The 23,193-nt window shown below is 38.6% G+C and overlaps 2 protein-coding genes across 5 annotated transcripts in view; one reads left to right on the top strand and one right to left on the bottom strand.

The window, feature by feature from the left end:
* The window catches only part of Pex1 (peroxisomal biogenesis factor 1), a 48,399-nt gene extending 41,236 nt beyond the window's left edge, over positions 1-7,163 (top strand). For 3 of the 4 annotated variants that reach the window (XM_077795954.1, XM_026413062.2, XM_026413061.2), the window contains 4 exons: positions 679-909; positions 3,324-3,521; positions 3,814-3,947; positions 6,777-7,163. In XM_077795954.1, coding sequence (XP_077652080.1) covers positions 679-909; positions 3,324-3,521; positions 3,814-3,947; positions 6,777-6,861 — 648 coding nt within the window. In that variant the 3' untranslated portion in view covers positions 6,862-7,163. Of the gene's footprint in view, positions 1-678; positions 910-3,323; positions 3,522-3,813; positions 3,948-6,776 lie in introns of those variants that run through there. The other variant, XM_026413063.2, reaches the window with a different exon arrangement.
* An 8,167-nt stretch (positions 7,164-15,330) lies between these two features.
* Gatad1 (GATA zinc finger domain containing 1) lies at positions 15,331-22,955 on the bottom strand. The gene is made up of 5 exons (XM_026413060.2): positions 22,451-22,955; positions 21,958-22,083; positions 20,159-20,218; positions 18,807-18,990; positions 15,331-16,787 (listed from the first exon to the last, which is right to left on the bottom strand). The coding sequence occupies exons 1-5, from the start codon at positions 22,697-22,699 to the stop codon at positions 16,597-16,599; spliced, it is 810 nt and encodes a 269-aa protein (XP_026268845.2). The 5' UTR covers positions 22,700-22,955; the 3' UTR covers positions 15,331-16,596.
* Between the last annotated feature and the right edge of the window lie 238 nt (positions 22,956-23,193).

Below are 23,193 nucleotides of genomic sequence, written 5' to 3'. Positions count from 1 at the left end.
TCATGTCCTTACTTTCAGACACAAGATGTTCTTTATTTTCTTGTACTTTCTATATCCCAATTCTAGAAACAGCCTTTATTCTAAGGCTGATTTTGATTTCAATTATTGCAGTTGATAATTTGCTACATCAAAGACTTCACCGTATATTTTCTAGGAAAGTTTTTCAGTATATTCCTTTCCTCCACATATTGTTGGAGATTTTTTTTCAGGCCCTAAAGTTCCCAAATCAAGTTTTGCTGTTTATTTTGACAAATTTTTGAAGTTTTGTTTTGTTTTTTATCCTCTCTAACAACAAAAAAGTGTGTATTTGGAAAGCACTCTGTAGCAGGGTTATTTCATCATCATGGAGTAGAAAAATGTGTGGAAAGGCAGAGACATAAAAATAAAGGCCAGAGGTCTGAGTCCTAGCTTTGTTACAGACTTTTTTGTGGGGAGGTTGGCAAGTTATTCGTGCATTGTATCTTGTCTTTCCTTATTTTAATATTTAAAATTTTACTGTGTGCTTCACAACCCTTAGAGAATTGAACTGGTTAGAAAATGCCTAAAGTCTCTTGGATTGCTGTGTTGGAATGGTGTCTGTTGTTATTTATTTCTTTTTTTTTTGTGTGTGTGTGTTATTTATTTCTGAGTTGTGAATTATTTAGATCTTACAACTGGTTCTCCTTTTGTGTATTTTAGGATGGTCGTTCTAGTTCAGATAGTGACTTAAGTCTGTCGTCAATGGTCTTTCTTAACCACAGTAGTGGCTCTGATGACTCAGCTGGAGATGGAGAATGTGGCTTAGATCAGTCCCTTGTTTCTCTAGAAATGTCTGAGATCCTTCCAGATGAATCAAAATTCAATATGTACCGGCTCTATTTTGGAAGCTCTTATGAATCAGAACTTGGCAATGGAACCTCCTCTGATCTGGTATACTGCGTGATCATTCTTACGTAGTTCTGAAATGTGAAATCGTATATTGGTGTAAAGTTGAATGGTGATTTATCTCCTAACCAGCCCCACATATTCTTTCTGGTTGATGGTTCTTCAGTAAAAAGTCTTATCTTTTTAATTAAGCTAGTTGGTAATTTTAATTTCTTTTTAAGAACTTTAAAACAGGCCTGCAAGCAAGGGGAACAAAAGAAGTGGGTAGTTGTGGTTATCTTTTCATTTCTTTCAATTGTTATAGTTAAAGCTTTGTCCAAGGGTTTCATAAACTGACTTCCAGACCACTCACGTATAACTGAATCAAGCCTTTATTAAAGCACACCGGTGGTGGCTGACCAGAACATAAGGCTGTTCCCCTGATCAGCCCCAAGCAATTGCAAGGGCACTCTTTATAAGCCTGAAAACCGCAAAAGGGATGTTCAAGGGGTCTAGCCAATGCAAGTAAGCCAGGTTACAGAAGCAGGACAGTGCAGTCAAGCGGAGGGAAGCCTAACCAATCACAGTTATCCCAGTCACCCCAGTTACAGAAACAGAGTCCCATTACCCTAGTTATAGAAACAGTGCCCCATTAGGTAGTTCTGTGTTCTTAAAGGTTTCTATAGCAAAAGGAAAAGAACATCTTGCCCCAATCATGACTCTTTGGCATGGTTGTTTTACAGGATGAAGTCATAAACCAAAATGGAGTCACATTTGCTCCTACTATCACATTCCCCACTGGTTTTAGTAGGTTTGATGTCAGTCTTGCACATCATTAGGCCTCAGTTTTTTTGTTTGTTTGTTTGTTTTCCTTCCTTCTGTGTCTAAGGGACTATACTGGGCTCGCAAGACCATAAGTCTGACCTCACCTACATTTTTTTGTATATGGTTTAGGAAGGTTTTTAAGAGGCGGGGTCCTACAGTAATACCAATCAGGAGAAGGACTAGGGGCCCAACTATGGCTGAAATGATGGTGGACAAGGGGACCATGAGAACAGGTTTTGGAACCAATTGCCTGAAGTTTCTAGTGCTTCATCTCTTTCCTTTAACCTGTTTCTCACAAGCGCAAAATTGTTCTTTATTATCCCAGAATGGTTTGCATAGAAACAAGTTTCTCCTGGAGCCATACAAAGTCCTCCTTATTTCAGAAAGAGACCATCTAGACCTCATCTGTTTTGTAAGACTATTTCTGTCAGAGACTCTAGTGAAACCTTTAGTTTGGAGATTGACCTTTCTAGTTTTCCTAAATCTATATCTATTTGATGGCTGAAGGACTTCCCAAACCAGCCAGGAGGGGAACTAAAATGGGATAGCCAGTCTGTGTTGATAAATCAGTGGGCCCTGGCCTTTTAATAAGTCCAGGTGTTATTTTCCTTTTACTCCATCAAAATAGTAGGTTACATACCTCTCTTCCCTGCTGGTTTTAAAACCTTTCTACTTAGCTAAATCATTTTATAGTAAACCTAAATTTTATTATTATAGAATAGTTGAGGATGATGAAAAATTCAATATAATAATGTCAAAAATTCTTGACAACAAAATGTTATTTATTTGTAATTTTTTTCATGGAAAATATAAACAATGAAATAATATAATCTATCAGCAAACAAAGTATTTAAATTAAATGTAAGCAATATCATTGTTTTTCTACTTAATCAAAATAGCACTCAATGGATATCCCCCCCAAAATTAATAGTGGTAAGCTTTTTGCTTTACAACATTTTTACATATATTTAGTTATATTTTTTGTACATTTTATTAATTCAGATTTCTAAAAATATGAAAGTTTTTATTCCCACGATTAGTAAGGTATTGTTTTAATTATAGTCTTTAATTCTGTTCTCTGGTTCTTAACTTCTACCTCGAAATGCCCCAGAACCTTTGTATAACTCTCTTTGCCAAAAAGGAAGAGAAAGGCATATTGAAATCTGTCCTTGGTCATTAATGGTGCATTTAAATAGCAAAGCACTTAAAAAACCAAACCCCTATGTTATGGTAGTTTCCAGTCTGTGGTAGTTCTATAATATAGATATTTAGAATACCAATATCTTTTATATTTGCTTAATTTCAGTGAATTAAAAGGTATACTTAGCCAGGGCACAGAGACACATGCATTGTAATCCCAGTGACTCAGGAGACTAAGGCAGGAGAAGCTAGTTTGAAGCTAGCCTTAGCAACTTGAGGAGACTCTTAACAACAAAGTAACACTTTGTCTCAAATTGAAAAATGAAAAGGACTGGGGATATAAATCAGTGGTAGAGTGCCCTTGGCCTTAATCCCTAGTAACCAAAGTAAAAACAAGGTAAATGTCATCGCTGTTACGGTTTATTGCTTAAACTGTTTAATTTTTTGTTTGATAAACACCTAGTTTTATTTTGTTTTTCTCTCTCTCTTCTTTCATTACTCTTCCTAACATACAGAGCTCACAGTGTCTCTCTGCACCAAGCTCCATGACTCAGGATTTGCCTGGACTTCTTGGGAAAGATCAATTGTTTTCACAACCACCAGTGATTAGATCAGCTTCACAGGAAGGTTACCCAGAACTCACACAAGAACAAAGAGATCAATTGAGGGCAGATATCAGTATCATCAAAGGCAGATACCGGAGCCAAAGTGGAGTATGGCTTTTTTTTCCCCCCTCATTAAAATTGTTAAAAATTTTTAAGAATTTGTTTTCCTTTTTTGATACACATTTCTTTGACTTATAAATGAGCTATATTTATAAACAAGGTACTGAAATGCATTGACTCAGTCAAATGGTTATGTTCTTCCTTGCTTTCAAATAATTTTTAGTTATAGGAAAGAGAATGTGTGATCGCCTGAAAAATCTGACAAGAAGAATGATGGGATTGTTAACTTTTTTCATCATATCCCTAAGTTAATTTTTTGTTAATTTGTTCTTTATTGAAGGAGGATGAATCTCTTAACCAGCCAGGACCAATCAAAACCTGTATATTAACTATCAGTCAGTCACATTTAATGACTGCTCTTGGTCATACAAGACCATCCATTAGTGAAGATGATTGGAAGAATTTTGCTGAGCTGTAAGTAACAGATTCTGATTTAAGTATAGATATTATCATAGGTGACATCATTATTCACTTAAAGTTCTTGTTTAAAACCAAAAATAATATTTTTGAATATTTAAAGGCTAATTCAACTTTTAATCCCAGCTGTTCAGAAGACTGAAAAAGGAGGAGATTGCAGGTTTGAAGCCAGCCTGGGCAACTTAGCCAAACCCTATCTTAAAAATAAAAAAGGCTGGAGCCAGGCGCAGTGGTGCACACCTGTAATCCCAGTGACTTGGGAGGATGAGTCAGGAGAATCGAAAGTTCAAAAGGTGCTTAGGAACTCAGTGAGACCCTGTCTCTAAATTAAAAAAAAAAATACAAAATAGGGCTGGGGATGTGGTAAAGTGCTCACCTAGCATTCCTGAATCCCTGAGTTTGATGCCCAGCACTGAAGAAGAAGAAGTGGGTGGGTACTTACAATGAACTGATTCAGTTTTAGAAAGTTTGAAGAAATAAGGAGAAAAATTAAAAGCTGTAAATGATTCTAATTATATGGTAAGATTTGTGAAAAAATATACCTCACTTTCAAAATAATGTTATTAATATCAGAAACATTTGCTGGGTACAGTGGCACTCAATTGTAATCCCACCAACTCAGGAGGATAAGGCAAGAGGATTGCAAGTTTGAAACTTACTGAGTCCCTAAGCAACTTAGCAAGACCCTGTCTCAAAATAAAAAGGGGTAGGGATGTGGCTCAGTGGTTAAATGGCCCCAGGTTCAATCTCTAGTACAAAAAAACAAAAAACAGCACATTCACATTTTTTCATTTGTTGATCATATTTAGTACATGGGATTTATAGCCTTCTTGTGATTGATTCTTTGTCCACCTTTGAGACTGAGACTGGTAACCATTCTCTTTTTTTTTGATAGTGGGGATTGAACTCGGGGACACTCGATTACTGAGTCACATACTCAGTCCTTTTTATATTTTTATTTAAAGGCAGGGTCTCACTGAGTTTTATTTAGAGGCTTGGCACCTCGATTTTGCTGATGCTTTGAACTTAAGATCCTCCTGCTTCAGTCTACTGAGCCACTGGGATAACAGCCATGGCACCACTGCAGCCGGCAACTGGGAACCATTCTACATCAATGATTCACATATTTATTTCTGGTTTCTCAAGAAGAAATATTTCGGGGGCTGGAGATATACTCAATTGGTAGAGTGCTTGACTTGCATGCACAAGGTCCTAGGTTCCATCACCAGCACCACCAACCCCAAAAAAGAATAAATATTTGGGGGCTGGGGTTATGGCTCAGTGGCAGAACACATGTGTAGCATGTGTGAGGCACTGGGTTCAATTCTCAACAGCATATATAAATAAATAAAATAAAGGGGCTGGGTTTGTGGCTCAGAGGTAGAGCACTCACCTAGCATGTTTTAAGCACTGGGTTCTGTCCTTAGCACCACATAAAAGTAAAATAAAGATATTGTGTCTACCTATAACTATAAAATAAATATTAAAAAATAAAGGTCCATTAACAACTAAAAAATATTAAAAAAAAGAATGTTTCAACTCTTAATTTTGCAGTGCTTTGGCGAAGTATATGTGTACACATACATCAGTTACATACTTATTGTAGAAAAATATAAAATTAAAGATGGGAAAAATAAGGAAACAGTAGTTTTCCTTAATTACTTATCTTGTATGCTTATATATTTTTTCTTAACACAATGAGAACACTTCACGCATATTATTCTATAGCTGCCCCCCTTTTAAGCCATCCATACATCTTGAACATTCTTTTACATTTTAAGGAGGTTACTACTTTGTTGTTTTTATTTATTTATTTATTTAATATTATTTATTTTTATGTGGTGCTGAGGATCAAACCCAGGGTCTCGCACGTGCAAGGCGAGTGCTCTACTGCTGAGCCACAACCCCAGCCCCTACTATGTTGTTTTTAAATGTCATTCTGTAGTATAGCAATGTCATGATATCCTATTTATGGACGTTTAAATTACTTCCAGATTATACTGTTATTAGCAGTGTGGTAATTAATGAACATTCTTTAAGATGACTAAATGTTTGCACATACCTTTAAGTATTTCACTGGGATAGAAGTAGAATTGTTGCATTACATGGTACTCACATTTTTTAACATTTTCAAAATATATTGCCAAATTGCCTTCCAAGAATTATTGTTACAATGTGTATTTCAGCAGCAGAATGTAAGTGCCAGCTCACTAACCCAGGTTGTTGCAGTGTTTTTTCTAACCTTATCCAATTTCATTGGAGAAAAAAAATATATTTTGCTTAATAATTTATATTTCTTTGACTAAACCTATAACAGTTATAATTTTTTACATTATTCATAGCTATTTGCTTTTTTGAGACAGAATTTCACTCAGTTGCCTACACTCACCTCAAACTTGGAATCTTTCTCCCTCAGCTCTCTGAATAGCTGGAATTACAGGTGTGCGCCACTGTACCTTGCACCATTTGTATTTTACCTTTTCTAACTTGGATCTTCGTTCCCTTTGTTCTTTTTTTCTGTTAAGAGTGCAGCTTTGGAAATTTATTTGTAAGCATTTTAATTTTTTCTAGTTCATTATTTCTCTTTCACAAAATACAGTTCTAGGCTGGCTGCAGTGGCATGTTCCTATAGTCCCCGATACTTGTGAGGCTGAGGCAGGGAGATCACCTGAGCTTACATGTATGAGGTCAGCCTTGGCAATGGAGCATACCTCATCTCAAAAAGAATTCACTTGCATATAGGCAATTCTGTTTACAAACAATTCATTATCTTTTTTGTAGTTACATTGTTTACATTTACTAAATATTATCTCTTACTTTTTTAAGGTATGAAAACTTTCAAAATCCAAAGAAGAGAAAATGTCAAAGTGGAACAATGTTTCGACCAGGACAGAAAGTAACTTTAGCATAAATTATTCTCCTGATGTGTGTGCCTGAGTGCCTATGAGTGTGTGTGTGTGTGTGTGTGTGTGTGTGTGTGTGTGTGTGTATGACTTGTCCCTATATTGTGACAGTAAAAAATGGTGTCTGTAAATTTCTTTTTAATTTCACAAATTTGGTTTATCTATAAAACCACAGATCAGCAAATGCTGTGATTATGTAATAATCAGGATTCCTTGAGATTAACACTGCAAATAAATTGAGACATTTACAAGATCTGTATTGTATTTCCTATTATTAAAAATATTTAATAAAATAATAGTGGATAGGTGGTGTTAGTAATTTATTTCTTGTTTGAAGATAATAGAGATGTAATTAAATAAATTTCTTGGAACCCACAGTTGCATATTCAGCATCTTTCTAGCATTTGACATGTTTTATGCTGAGGAACTTTTTTAATATTCTGGAGAAAAAATATTCTATTATCTGCCTTTCTTATTTCAGGAAGTATGGAATGTATACACAGTTTAAATAAATTTAATTAGCCCTTCAACCAGAAATAATTTCATATCTCCCTGACAAACCACATCCAGCTCCAAGTCTTGGGTCTTTGAATGATATCTCTTCCTCTCTCAGTTGCAGTATAATTTTATCTTGATATTGTTAAGTCAATCACCATCAGTACAAACTATGTATCTGACATTAAACTGTGGTAATTGGGTAAGGGAAAAGGAAAAAAGAAAATTAATTAAAACATACAAAAAATATGGGAGGCATCAATGAAGGATGTACAGGCAGTAACCGTTGCTCTTTCTGTAGCTAATCATGAGGCCATGGCTGATATTTTTTTAGTTCTCTGCTTCATTGCTCATCCTGTATTCCTCTGAGTTTAGCTAGTGCATCAGTGGATTAGAGACCTTTCCCAGGTGGATGACCCAAAACCTTTCCCATCTGAGCCATTGGTCTTAAGGCCATTGGTCTTCCTGTCTTAAGGCTACAGAATTTTCCATTAAATTGGTCACAGTTCACAAGGTTCTATCCTTACTTTTCCCATCACCAATTGTGTATAAGCAACTTTGAATATTCCTATATTAAAATCAGTTCACTGAACCAGTATCATAACCCTTCCCTGTAAAAGTGTTCTTCTTGGTTACCTCTAAACCAGCAAAGCCTACAGTCACAGAACGGAAGCAATGATTTTGTGGGTCACTAGATATGAAACTAAGGCCATTCTCCCCTGCCCTTTGGTTCTCAGATCCTCGTATTAGGACCGTGGTCACTGGTTCACAGCATATGCTAAATACACTGCATCTTGTAGGGCAGTACTCCAGCCTCATAAACAAGTTGTCCTCACAAAAGGTCAGCTGTTTCAGGACAGTAAATGTTTATGTTCAATCCAGTGAATTCCATCGGTCGCTTTCTGACTTACTCTTCACTACAGAGTGAAGAAGCCATTGTCGTATGGCGTAATATCAAAAATGTAAAAGCATTAGTAAGTCAGTGAAAGGTGGTGCTGGCAAAAGTTCAGAGGACAAATTTTAGACAAATTTAATCCAATTCCAGGATGTTTCCCTGCCATTGTGATAGGATAGAGTCAGTTACAATCAACCAGCAAGAGGTGTGGGCTGGTCCCCCTAGGTTGTGGATATACAGGGTGGTCACTGCTGCTGTCAGGACTGAGAGGTGGTCCACTTGAGGCCATGTAGGGCCTCATTCCTGCCATCTTAGCCACTTTGTACATGGATCTATTCAACAAGCACTGGGGTGGCAGGAAAAGAAGGCTGATTGACATTCATAAAGAGGTCATCTTGACCCCATGATTAAAGTCACTAAAGGCTTTTAGCTGAGCATTCCCCTAGGACAAAAATATTCTCTGGCCTCATTTCAAGAACTCTTCACCATATCTTTCCTCCAGCCAGTCATTCTCTTTCCAAGTTAATGACAGTCTGGTTATAAGCTACAATCTATGAACCACCATACATTTTTAAAAATTTATTTTGTAGTTGTAGGTGGACAGCATGCCTTTATTTCATTTATTTTTATGTGGTGTTGAGGATTAAACCCAGTGCCTCACACATGCCAGGCAAGTGCTCTGCTACTGAGATACAGCCCCAGCCCCCAGCATATATTTTTATAGCTGACATTTCTCTCTTTAATATAATTCTAATATAGGTTGTTCAAAAATTCTGCTCCTATCGGCACAAGAAGTTATGGTGTGCACAGCAGCATCCTCTAATTATTTTGAGACTGGAGTTTTGAGATGAGTCTAGATTCCCCTTTACCAATTTCCTTCTGGGTCTTGTCTCACAAATCGGAAGAATAAAATCCCCAGATAATACTGGAAAGGAGAAATAAATGGAATAGGATTTATTTAAGTGAGAAGAGATTGAACTAAAATGTTTGGGGGTGGGAGGGCATGGCCTGACAGCAGGAAAACCAATTTTGATGTGCTAGTTTAGGGGCTTATGTGGTTTGGGGATGTGAGAATTGATGAAAATCTATGTTAATCAGGCATTGAAAAAGTATCAAGGCTATTGGTTGTGTCCTTTAGCCTGAGGGTTTTTTCTTTTTATTTATTTATTCTAATTTGTTATATGATAGCAGAATGCATTTCAATTCATAGTACATATATAGAGCACAATTTTTCATGTCTCTGTAAACAAAGTCACATCTTCATACATGTACTTAGGGTCTCATTCCACCATCTTTCCAAAACCCATATCCTGTCCCTTCCCCTCCCTCCTCCATAGCCTGAGTTTTAATCCTTCCTGTAATTCCCATTTGGGTTTATTCCCTCCTTCCATCTTCCCGCCTCCCTGGGACAAAGGAGTTGGCTGGAGTGTTCCCACAGGTAAGCCTCATGGTCTTTTACATTTGAAATAGGCCTTGATGGTACCCATTAATATTTCTAAGGGTTAGCCTCCTGGACTCTGCCTTTGAATAGACCTTAATTAGGACCCATTACCCATTGCCTGACCATTATTTTATTCTTTTTCAATTCTGATTTGCTGATTTTTAAAAATTAAAAAAAAAATTTACCATATCCAATTGTCTGTATGCTACTTTGCAATTTTTGTCTGCTTTTCTCACCACAATAACTTAGGACGTGACCTCTCACACTCATACTTATTTCTCAACTCAATCTGTCTACAAACAGTGTGCATCTTTGAAAAATGATTTTGTGCAGATCATGAGCCACAGTAACATGTACGATAAAATTTGCACGTGAACAACCTTGGCTTTATTCACAGAATCAAGTCATATTTACCTAGAAATGTTCAGCCTATAAAGCCCAACATGAATGCTTTGGAAACATCTATTGCATCATTCCGATGCTCAGGTTATTAACATGCCTGGCTTGCTCCCTTACCTAAGCCAGTGTACCCAGTGGCCCTGCCTGAAGATGCTGGTAGGAGTCTCCAGCTGCTATAAAGAAGGATGCCTTTGCGGTGGCCTTTCTCCACTTTGACTTTGCACAGCCTGCCCCCACTTCACTGAGCCCCCTGCAAGCTGAAGTTTACAGCAGTTAGAGCAGTTTGGACACATTTCTGTATTCCTAAAACCTTGTCCTAGACTGATAATCCAGGACACTAGGACAGGTGAGCACTATTTCCAGCCTTGGGTTATCTGTACCGAAAGGACCAGAGTTGCAAAAGCAATTAAAAAAAATTCTTTAGTTGTTGATGGATCTTTATTTAATTCATTTATTTATAGGCTGTGCTGAGAATCGAACCCAGTGCCTCACACATGCTAGGCAAGCGCCCTATTACCGAGCTACAACTCCAGCCCCCAAAAGCAAGTCTAGACTGTGGTGATCTAGCCTGTATTTAAAGTTTGAATATGGTGTCAGAGTGAGAGCTGAGGCTGGTCTTGAGGCCAGGGACCCCAGACTACATGGTTGTCCAGCTGTCCGACTCAGTTGGTCCCATAAAAGCATGAAATCAGGAGACAGAAATCTGTTTTGAATCTCCTGCCTACTCACCAGATTTCCAAACACCTTATAGATACTGATGCCCAAGAGCTGCCTCAGACCTCACATTGCAAAACAGACACAATGCCTCACATGGGAAGCTCTACCTGGAAGGCCACCACTGTTTCTTCATCTCCCACAAAGTAACATACATGTCTTCCTTTATTCATCCTTCTTCCTCATTCTCTGTTTCCAACTGTTTTTTAAATCCTGTAGTCTCTACCTACTAGATATACACATTTAAAAATTATGTTAAAATAACATAAAATTTACCGTGGTCAACATGTTTAAGTGCACAATTCAGTAGCATCAGTGCAACCACCACTATCCATTTCCAGAAATTTTTCATCATTCCAAACAGGAATTTTATACCCATAATATCCTCCTTTTCCTCCCACCATGGGTGACTTCTCTTCTGCTTTCTGTCTCTATGAATTTACCAATTCTAGGTACTTCAGAGAAGTGGAATTATGTAATATTGTCCTTCTGTATTGGCTTATTTCACTTAGCATGTTTTTGGAGTTCCTTCTTGTAGCAAATGTCAGAATTTCATTTTTGAAAAATATTCCATTGTTTGTACCACTTTTTAATTGTCCAGTCATCTGTTGATGGACCCTTGAGTTGTTTCCATCTGTCTTAGCTTGGACTACTATGCAAAATACCATAGTCTAGAGTGCTTAAAACAACTCCCATTTATTTCTCTCAGCTCTGGAAATGGAAAGTCATAGACCAAGTTGCTGGCAGATTTAGATGAGGAATTTAGGTGAGGAATTTCTTCTAGGCTTGTGGAAGGTTGGCTGCCTTCTGACTGTATTCTCACATGAAGGGGAGACAAAGGAAGTCTCTTTCCCTTCCCCTAAATTGTAAGGCTACAACTTTAAGGCCCATGTAAACCTACTTACTTCCCAAAGTTCCACCTCCTAATCCCATTACATTAGGACTTAGAGCTTCAATATGTGCATTTTCGAGAGGGCCACAAACATTCAGCCCATAATACCAATTTTTGGCCTAGTTATCTGTGTTAAAATAGTATATTTTCCCTGAGTATATAAGTAGTGGGTATTAGTAATTCAAACTACAAAGTAATTTATAAATAATTTACTTATACAATGAATAAGTAAATAAATATAAGCCAGGTGCAGTGGCTCATGCTTGTTGCCTCCAGATACTTGGGGGGCTGAGGCAGGAGGATTGCTTAAGACCAAGAGTTGGAAACCAGCCTGGGCAGCATAGTGAGACTGCCTCAGCATAACAACAACAAAGGGAATATAAAATTTACTGCGATATTGCAAATATGTTAATTGTTGATATTTATTTACAGTTTTATTTATATAGAGATGGATGCATGTGGGGAACAGGGGTTGTTTGTCAGAATCATTATGTAATCTTGTACTTATTGTATTTGGTACTTGGGATGAAGAGGTACTTTACCACTGAGCTACATACCCAGCCATTTTAAGACAGGATCTTATCAAGTTGCCAAAGCTGGTCTTGAACTTGCAATCCTTCTGTGCCAAGCCTCCTGATTTGCTGGGATGCAGGTGTGTGCCATTGCACCTTGCTGTGTCTGTCTATCTGTTTTTAAAAGATGGAGTCTCACTATGCTGCCCAGGATGGCCCCAAACTCCTGGGCTCAAGGGATCCTCCTGCCTCAGCTTCCCAAGTAGCTGGGGCTACAGGCATGTGTCACTTGTTTCCAGCCCTACACTGAACATTTTTATAAGCATCTTCTCCTCAAAAATTCCTTGTAAGTAATAGTTGTGGTTGTTTTAAAAAATTCCATTACAAACATATGAAAATTCATTTTCGGGGCTGGGGATGTGGCTCAAGCGGTAGCGCGCTCGCCTAGCGTGCGTGCGGCCCGGGTTCGATCCTCAGCACCACATACAAACGAAGATGTTGTGTTCGCCGAGAACTAAGAAAAAAATAAATAAATATTAAAATTCTCTCTCTCTGTCCCCCTCTGTCTCTCTCTCTCTTTAAAAAAAAAAAAAGAAAATTCATTTTCTTATTGTTGGATTTAGACTGTCTCTAGTTTTTTGCTAATTCAAAACAATACTGGAAGTAACTTCTATTTACATTTTTTCGGGTCTACATTCCATATCTTCTTAGCATGGATTTCTAGAAATTAATTTACTGGACCAAAATATATGAATGTTGAAAGCCAGGTGTGATGACATGCCCTGTAGTCCTAGCTGCTCAAGAGACTTCAGCAGGAGGATTGCTTGAACCCAGAAGTTTAACACCAACCAAAATAAGATAGTGAGACCCCTTCTCAAAATCAAAAAAGGAATATTTTAAAGATTGATACATACTGCCTTTCAAAAAGCCATGTTAATTTACAACAATACTGGCTAGATATGGAGTCCGTTTGTGCTTCTAATGTGAACCTTAGTGGTCTCTATCTCTGGAATGTACACCTTGTGTCAACCCCTCTCACACTGTCTAGGGTTGGTCTATGTGAACAACATACGGCAGAAGCAACACAATGTCACTTCCAAATAAGATTATAAAAAGACGGTGGCTTCTGTCTTGGAGTCACTCGCACACTCTCTGGTAGAGATTTGCTCTGGGGCTGTGCTGTGAACAAAGCTGTGGAGAGGACCCCAGATGAGGGACCCAAACCTCCTGCCAACAGCCATGAGTGAACTTGTCCTCTTGTTTTGATGTATGGGTTTATTTTTTTAAAAATTTTTTGGAAAATATACCTTTTTATTTATTTATTTTTATGGGTGCTGAGGATTGAACCCAAGCTAGGCAAGTGCTCTACCACTGAGCTACAACCCCAGCTCTGTTTTTTTTAATTAATTAATTAATTAATTAATTAATTTTTTGGGTGTAGATGGACACAACACAATGCCTTTATTTTTATGTGGTGCTGAGGATCGAACCCGGGTCCCACCCGTGCTAGGCGAGCGCTCTACCACTGAGCCATAATCCCAGCTCTGGTTTTAATTTTTTATACAATTTTTGTATGATCCAATCAATATTTCACTTGAGACCTCCTTGTCTTAATTTTTAAAAACTTATCCAAGAAATACACATACACAGAGCTTTTTAAAAAGGCCAAATATTTCTAAGCAGTTATAAGGAATACCAGCAGTTCCTGACCTATTTTTTATTTAGAGGCAGTATCTTGCTAAATTGCTTAGGGCCTGGCTAAATTGCTGAGATTGACTTTTAATTTGCAATCCTCCAGTCTCAGGCTCCAAGCCTCTGGGATTATAGGCATGCACCGCCATATCTGGCTCTTCCATCTTTTATAAAAGTAGTTTCTTGATGTAGAATTGCTATCACACAGTTCTAAATTCTATTTTTTTCTCTACTGTATATTTTGACCCTACCACTGACAATTTTCATTTTGGATGGTTGCATAATGTTCCGTTACACAAATATTACAATTTCTATAAGCATTACCCTCTTGTTGGTCATTCAGGTTCCCTCTTGCAATAACCTATTGCCTTATATTTCTTGGGTGTAGGAGGTACAATCTCCTACAAAGGGTATGGTTTACGTATCTGGTGTGGAGTAAGAAGCAGTTCGTGAAACATGCCCAGGGCAGCCAAATGAAATATACAAAGATAAGTAAATAAAACACACATCCCCCTACCCTCCGGGGAACACTGGGTAGGAGTGGGCGAGAAAGAGAAGCTTAAATGCAACTACAGAACAGCACAGATTGATATCAAGGAGACAGAATTTAAGGGCACTGGGCTGGGGCACTTGCCTAGCATATATAAGGCCCTGGGTTCCATTCCTTGCTTCACAAAACAAAAATATATAAGCAAGCAAAACATAAGGGCCTTAAAAGGTCTTTGGGGGCTGTGGCTGTGGCTGTGGCTGGGGCTGAGTGGTAGAGCGCTCACCTGGCACACCTGAGACACTGGGTTCGATCCTTAGCACTACATAAAAATGAAGGTATTATGCCATCTACAACTAAAAAATATATATTAAAAAAAAAGGTCTTTGGTAGGAAGAAATGGTTATGAAAAAGGGCTCAGTGATAGGAAAACAAGGAGGGTGTACAGGGGAAACAGTTCAGTGGTAAGAAGAAGACAGCAGGTTAAGAATACCGACCAGGGCCTTAAATCATAGGAGAAACCATGGGAGCCCTGGTATTAGTTAAAGGAAAAAGTGAAAACTGAAGCTTTATGTAAAAGATACAAGCTATCTATCAAATTTAGAAACAAATAGCCCAAATATATACTTTTTGTTTGTTTTGTTTTTAGGTATTAGAGAGTGCACATGTTAGAATTCTACCACTAAGCTACATCCCCACTCCTTTTTAAACTGTATTATTTTGAGATAGGGTCTCACTAAGTTGCCCAGGCTTGCCTCAAACTTGTGATCCTCCTACCTCAGCCTTCAAGTAGCTGGTACTACGGGTGTGTGCCACCCTGCTCGACTATACTAGTTTAAAAATAAAGTCCTCCTTTTAATAAATATCTTAATTAAATACTCATTTTATCAATTGGCTATTCTAGGATTTTCCTAAAATCTGTTACTTACTGATGATGAATCGACTCCAAATTCAGTACAACTCAGAAGTTTCTATTTAATACCATCTTTGGATAGGAAGTCTTACATCGTTTAAATAAAATAAGTAAATACATGGTGAAAAATACATTTTAATCCAAAAGTTTTGACTATCAGCATTTAGAAAACTATTTTCAATGGTATTTACAATCAATTTTACTGTAACTTTTGCGAACAAAGTGATGACCATATACATAGAGCCATCTACAGTGCCTGTTCTCAACATATAACAGTAATTATATAGAAAAAGGGTAAGGGTGAGAGGTGCCACAGTTACAATCATTATGATCAGATCAGGGTAGAGGAGATAAGCATTTCCCCCCCCACCCCTAACATTTGTCGCTCCCTTACTTAACTCATTTGCACTTGAAGCATACACAGCAGACCTTCCAAAGCATGCTATTAGGAGTCCATGGCAGATGGCTTAAGCTGGGGTAGGCATTTAATGGCCTACCAATCACTTTTATGACTGCCCAAGCAGCACAGGTTTTCTGGGTGCTCTAGTGAAGGTGACATCTGCACTGCAGTCTATGGTTTGACCTTAAGTCTCTGTTTGACAGAGAAGGTAGATGAGACAGTGAAGAGCAGCTCTATTGAGAACAACTGACTGGTTTCAAAAAACCATTTGCTACAAAAAAATCACATAAAAGTTTAAAAAAGTCTGGGCTAATAAAATCATTTAGGAATCACTCCTTACAGTTAATGCTGTCCAAAGTCTGTCACAGCATTTTCTTGATGAGGAAATACGTTTTGTGTGGCTTTATGACACATACAATTGATAACAGATATATTTGATTTAAGCTCTTGATCAGAAACCTAAAACTTAACTAATACTTATATAAAAATAGAATTCATTTTATGAGCTACTAACAATAAATTATGAAGAAAAATAGTCATACCTGTTACTAATGGTCTCCCAGGAAACTGTGTAGCCTTTGCCTGGGAGGATATACATACAAAATGTAATATTTACCTTCAAATATATTTCATTATTTTCTATTCCTTGTAATTTTCTAAGTAATAGGTAATAAACAAGCTAATGATTACTGGGTATTTAGGGGAAAAAACTTTGTCATTTTTCCATGTAAAAATTTCATGAAAGGAACACATGTATATCTCATAGTAGTATGATAGATGAAAACTGGAAATCCAGTTTTAATTTTTTTTTTGAATGCTGGGGATCAAACCCAGGGCTTCAAACATGCTAAGCAAGTACTCTACCACTGAGCTATATCCTCAGCCCTGGTTTTAATTTTGTAACTACAAATGGTTGGCAACTGTTTCCTTAATAGTTATTGCTGGAGTAGGTCCAACATGAGTCCATATGTAGCCCTTCTCTGGTCTGGTGGGGACTGTAGGAAATGGTGATGACCGTGACTTGAAATACTCAGAAGGTGCATGGCAAACAAATTCCAAGTATTCCATCTTCCTTGGAAGATCTTCCTCTGGCCCTAGAAGGCAGCCAATAGAAAGGTTAAATACATTTTTGAACATAACAATCATTTTCATAAAATGTTAATATTTTTAGTTACTAGGAGAAAGCACTCTTGTTTCAAGGACTAACATCAAGTCAAGATGTTGCTCTGAAGTTACTATAATTCCTTAAGCAATAAAGCTTAAGGAATATGGCAGTTTCCCAAAAAAGAGCAACTCAACTGAGAAAGGATTCTAAAAATAATACCAAACACTTACATAAAGTTTGTTACATGACTGCACTGTTCTAAGTACTTTACATATATCAGCACTTTGAATCCTCACAACAAGCTTCTGTCGTGGGCACTATTATCCTCGTTTTGCACATGAGGAAAGTGAAGCAAAGAGATTAAAGAATTTGCTAAACTCAGACAGGTAGTAAATGGCAGGGATGTGGAACTCCTGTGGCTCCAGATTTTGAGTTTTAACCTCCAAGATGTGCCTCCTCCAGGACTAGGAAGTACCTCAGACTTTGGGGATTAGGAAGAAAAGATGGGCGAGGTGCCCTAGATGTGTTTCTGACAATCATGACCTCTTCTGGGAAGCTGTCCCATAAATAAGGTAAGTGAAAGTCTGGTGTTCTAAGGTACTCATAAGCAGAAGACTAGAACTCTTCGGTCATGTAATAAAATTGACATATAGGTGAAAATAACTGGGCTATTGTGCTGGGAGGTCTCAATGAAAAAAAATGCATAGATTTTTCAGGAAGCAAAAGTAATGTATGCTCATTATAAGAATGAAAATTTCAGGATAACTTAAGAAATTTGGATACTTTTGGCTGGGATTGTAGCTCAGTGGTAGTGTGCTCGCCTAGCATGTGCAAGGCCCTGGGTTTGATTCTCAGCACCACATAAAAATAAGTAAACAAAATAAGGTACTGTGTCCAACTACAACTAAAAATATGAATATTTTTTAAAAAGAAATTTGAACACTTTCAAAATCATATTTATCATAAACTTGTAAATATATACCAAAAACTGTTTGCATCACGTCTTTTAACCATTAATGATAAAAGGCTTTGGAATGACATGTGATATGTACAGGGCTGCATATTGAGAATTTATTAAGACTTTAGAAATAACTAGCATAGATCTCTTAGAAATTGTTTTCAAATTTATTTTTATAAGTAATCTAAATAATATAGTTCCTGAGCAATAATTTTTGAGGGAAGGGGTACAAAACTCAGGGGCATTCGACTACTGAGCCACATCCCCAGCCCTATTTTTATTTTATTTAGAGACAGGGTCTCACTGAGTTGCTTAGTGCCTCGCATTTGCTGAGGCTGGCTTTGAACTCATGATCCTCCTGTCTCAGCCTCCCAAGCCACTGGGATTATAGGTGTGAGCCACTGCACCTGACAGCAAAATTTTTTTTTATATGGTTTAATTCTGGAACACTCAGAAAAAAATCTTATCCACATCATTTTTTTAGTAGGTGCACACTGCTGTAACCCAGAGTAACTAAGGCACTCAAACCCCAGCTATATAAACTATCTTTCATATTTCCTACAAAGATCTCCACTTTTTTGTGCTTAATGGCTATGCCTTTTTTTTTTTTTTAATGGGATTTGTTTTCTCTTAATTCATATGATGAGGGCCTAATCCTTCAAGTAGTGGTACTGGAGATGGGATCTTTAGGCAGGTAACTGAGGTTAAACAAAGCCACAAGGACCTTTATGGATAAGATGATAGGATTGATGTCCTTATTAAGGGACACCAGAGAGCTTTCTTTCTACATACACACAGAGAAGGAAGGTTTTGTAAAGACAACAAGAAAGTGGTCATCTGCAAGACAAGAAAGCCTCATTACACAACAATCCTGACAGCACCCTAACCTCAGACTTCCAGTCTCCAGAACTGTGAGACAATTCAGTTGTGTCGTTCAACCAATGGAGCCTTGGTATTTTGTCATGGCAGACCAAGCAGACTATCACATTTTTTAATATAACACGGCAGAGTTAACCGAGTTACAGAACCTGTGCCATTTGTCAAACTCACCTATGATATAGGATGCAGGATCAAACTGGTCTCTAGGGCTGGAGAGAGTGGGAATGAGCCATGTCAGGGCTGCACTCTTTTCACAATATTGGTCCTGGATAAAACCCCTGATCTGAGCATAGTAGGGCTTTCCATCTTGTTCATCAATCACAGAAACAACATCACCAATTTGGTAATACACTCCCTGAGAAAAATAAAAAAAAATCCCATATTTAAAATAAAACTGGAACATCACAGCTATGAATGAAATTTCTTTAATAAGAAAGCAGGTTTTGAAAGTAGTCAATAAAAGGTCTAACAAATCCATGTTTATGATGATACCAATTCTAAACCTGTCTACATATTATATAATCATTATTCCCAAATTATCATGATTACAATTGTTTATTATAGGCACGCAAATAAATATATGATGAATGAAAATTAATCCAAAATATGTAACAGTTGGAATGTAAAACTGCAATGTAAAGATAATACCTTAGTGAGAGATTTTGATATCAAGCATTGCCAGGCACATAGTAGGTGTTTATTAATATGTTTTGTGTATAGCAGACTCTCCTTATCTGTGGGACATACATTCTAAGAACCCTAGTACATGCCTGAAACCTTAGGCCTGTGAACCTAACCTTCTCGTTTTATCAAATGCCTTGGACCTTCTCCCAAGAACTTGTAGTGTCTGTTAATCTCCACCACTGCACTTATTTCTCCCTCCTCTGCTTAAGGCATTTCAGAATCTCTTGACCTGCTCTACCCATTAGATATTATGGTCCACATCCTCCATCAACCCACACCCAGACTCTCTCCTTCTTACCCTTCCACGCCATCACACTGGTTGGGATGACTTACCTAGCCTTACCTTTTCCTGGCTCCACACTATAATTAGCATTTTAAGGACAATTCAATGATATATATTTTAAAAATATACTTAAGACCCTTATATCATATTTCCACAGGTAACCTTTCTCACCTCAACTCTGGATAAACCACCAATGGGGGAAAACAGTTTAGAATGGAACAAAAGCATAACTACATTTTATGCAAATACAGAATAGCAGAGACACTGAGGTTAAAGCACCATTTTTTTTTTTTATACCAGGGATTGAACCCAGGGGCACTTTAACTACTGAGCCACATCCCCAGCCTTATTTATTTTTTATTTTGGGAGAAGGTCTCACTAAGTTGCTTAGAGCCTTGCTAAGTTGCTGAGGCTAACCTCGAATTTGTGATCCTCCTGCCTTAGCCTCCCAAGCCACTGGGATTACAAGCATGCAACACTGTGCCCAGCAAAACACCATTTTAATAGCATATTTTACATCTGGTCCAATTCTTTCAGGAACTCCACAGAAGCTTACCTTGTGGAAGATTGATTCTGCAGTGATTATGGTAGAAACAGACTCAGGAGCTTTGATAGGCTATGAGAAAAAGTAAAAACATTAGCATATCCATGTATGTCTGCATATACGTGTATACAGGCATTTTTACAGTCATATATAAAAGATTCATTTCAGAAATTCTAAGATTTATTGTCCAGTAACAAAAACAGTAATATAAAAGATAAGTGAATGTTCTGAATGTTGTGGCAAAGTCCAGTCTGAGTATTTCCACTATTTCTGTTACCATTAGCTTAAAAGTTACTCAGAAACAAAGGCAAGCTTCTGATTATGCTGCTGAGATCTAACACAAAGTACTCTCAGAGACACATTAGACATTAACATCTCAATTATAAAAATATACTGGGTCTAAAAGCCTGCACATGACAGAATGGAATCCATGAAAAATAAGCAAGTGGACATAAGTGAAAAAGTGTCTCTTAGAAGTCATTTTTCATCTCAGTGATGGAACTTGCCACGATAATCAACATCATCAATTTTGTAGCAAGTCTGAACTAAGGCTTTAGAAAATTTCTTGGGAGTTCTTAATAACTTGCCACCTTCCAACCATCACTGAAACCTCTTAAGTTGTAAAACACTCTTCAATGCCACAACATAGATATTAGACCTAACCCATGTATCTCTGCCCGAACATTGAAGAAAGGAGTTGCAGAGAAACTGATAATATAATCATCAGAGAGAATGGTTTGCAGAACTTAAAAGGAAAAAAAAATGCCTACAATACAAACACTGTAAATGAATACTGACTTAACATGTTTTATCTAATCAACAAATCCCTTTTTAAGAAAACTAAATTATAAAAACCTTAAATTAGCAGCAATTATTCTCATTAAGAATCTGCAACCTACATAAGAACCTATCCCCAAGCCCCTCTGTTTTATAAATCAACATGCCCAACATCACAAATGCTTTTACCAGTAAAAGAAGCATTTCTGTCCTAAAAGGAATACCACACTGAGGCTTAAAAAAAATCATCTACCTGGATAGGATGACACATGCCTATAATCCCATCTACGTTGGAGGCTGAGGCAAAAGGATGGCAAATTAGAGACAGCCTCAGAACTTAAGTGAGACCCTGCCTTGAATAGAATAAAAAGGGCTGGGGTACAGCTCACTGGTAGAGGGTTCCTGGGTTTAATCCCCTGCATTACAAAATAAATAATTTTAAATTGTCTATAACGTATTGTCCATTGTCCCAGGTTCACAAAAATAAAACTTATTTCAACAAAAATGTGCTTTCAATATATCCAGCATAGGTTTTCAACAATCTCTTGAATTTCATATAGTAGAAGAGGAGATAAAGGATTATAGAAAAATTTTATTCAAATCCATTAAATTCATCATCACAGGGCACATTTTCTGGAGCTTTAATAACAACTGTATATGGAAATGATTAAATTCCAGTGTTATTATTTACTTAAATCTTTAAAGGATTTTTTAAAAAGTTTTCCTAGTGTACCTGGCCATATCAAGAATCATAATCTCTTCAATTCCTCTCCACAGAGACCCTGATAAAAATATTTAATATTTTCCAGAGGAAAGAAATGAAAGTTATAAAAGCGAGAGTGTTATTAACATTATAAACAGCAAGCTTCTTGAAACATAGCTTATTTTGGGGTGAGTCTGGTCCACTCCCCAGAATACTACAAATGGGTTCCCAAAAGCAGCAGCCACATGCAATACTGAAAACCAAAGCAGTAGCAGAACACAGTACACACATCATCATCATAACAGTAAAAACACTGTCCACATCGTCTTACATTTTTTAATTTAAAAATATGTCTTCTCCCTTTTCCTTTAGTAGAAACTTTCTTTTCAGCAGCTGGAGCAGATTTGTATTTAGTGTTTCTGAGCCGCGCAGACCTCCTGTGAATTTCCTGCTTACTCTGTTACATAAACAAATAGAGAAAAAGAGAATAAAAAATGTAGAAAGGTCGACGCCCTGATACAATCATCTTACGAAGATCCCAAAGTACACTTTGTAAGGATAAAAAGATTAAGGGCGAGGGCGGGAAAGCATCGCCAGAACCTCCAAAACAGTGGGCTGCTTACAACAGGGCAGGTGACAGGAGTAGGTCGTCCACGTCAGTCAAGGCAGGTTTTTAGAGAAGAGGTTAGGTTGAGGCACCTCCTACAGTGGAAAGGCTGTGCTGCCACTTACAAGGACAGAGTCTGACTTAACCACAGGATGTAATATTTGCGGGGAAGAGGTACAGGGCCCCCGGGGCTGCCAGGAGGGGCAGGTGAGCTCACCTGCTTGCCGCCCCCGCCCCCGTTGCTCTGCGGGGGCGCGGCCGAGGTGCTGGCGAAGGTCGCCGTCCCGAAGCTCCCGCCACCGCTGCCCCCAGTTCCGCCGGCCGCCCCCGAGCCGGCGCCCCCGCCGCCCGCGCCGCCCCGGCCCGTGCAGTGGTGGCAGAGGATCTCCCCCTGCGGGCCCTTCTTCCACATGGAGGACGACGTGGTCTTGCAGCCGCTGCAGGTGGGCTTCAGGCCCAGCGGCATGGTGGCCGGCTCGGGCGGCCCCCGCGGGCGCAGCGACACGGGAATGGCGGCCGCCTTTCTTGGCCGCCCACTGGTCGGCCCGCCACCCCGGCGACACGAAGAACGGCGAGGGCAGGGATGCCGAGCTGTCGACACCAGGGCCTGGCCACGGCCACTGCCCCCTGCAGGCGCGGGGCAGGCTCCGCCCGCCCGCGCCCACCACCGGCCCTGGGCAGTGCACAGCGCCGCGGGGCGGGACCTGGCCTGTGAGCGGCCCGCGGAGGCTTCCGGAGATGGGGGGCGGTGGGGGCTGCGCACCAACTACCTCACCGGAAGTGCCGCGCCCGAATTACTTGGCCCTCTCTGCAGTTCAACCTGCTGTCGCCGGGTGGAGCAGTTCTCAAACTTTTTGGTCTACTTGCCGGGTGAAATATAGGATTCCCAGTTAAATCTAAATGACAGATGATGGAGTAATTTTTTTGAGGCTGAGTGTATTCCTTACAAAAATCGTCCAT

Source organism: Urocitellus parryii, chromosome 3 (genome assembly GCF_045843805.1).
Source record: "Urocitellus parryii isolate mUroPar1 chromosome 3, mUroPar1.hap1, whole genome shotgun sequence".
NCBI lineage: Eukaryota > Metazoa > Chordata > Mammalia > Rodentia > Sciuridae > Urocitellus > Urocitellus parryii.
This window is presented reverse-complemented; position numbering and strand designations above follow the sequence as displayed.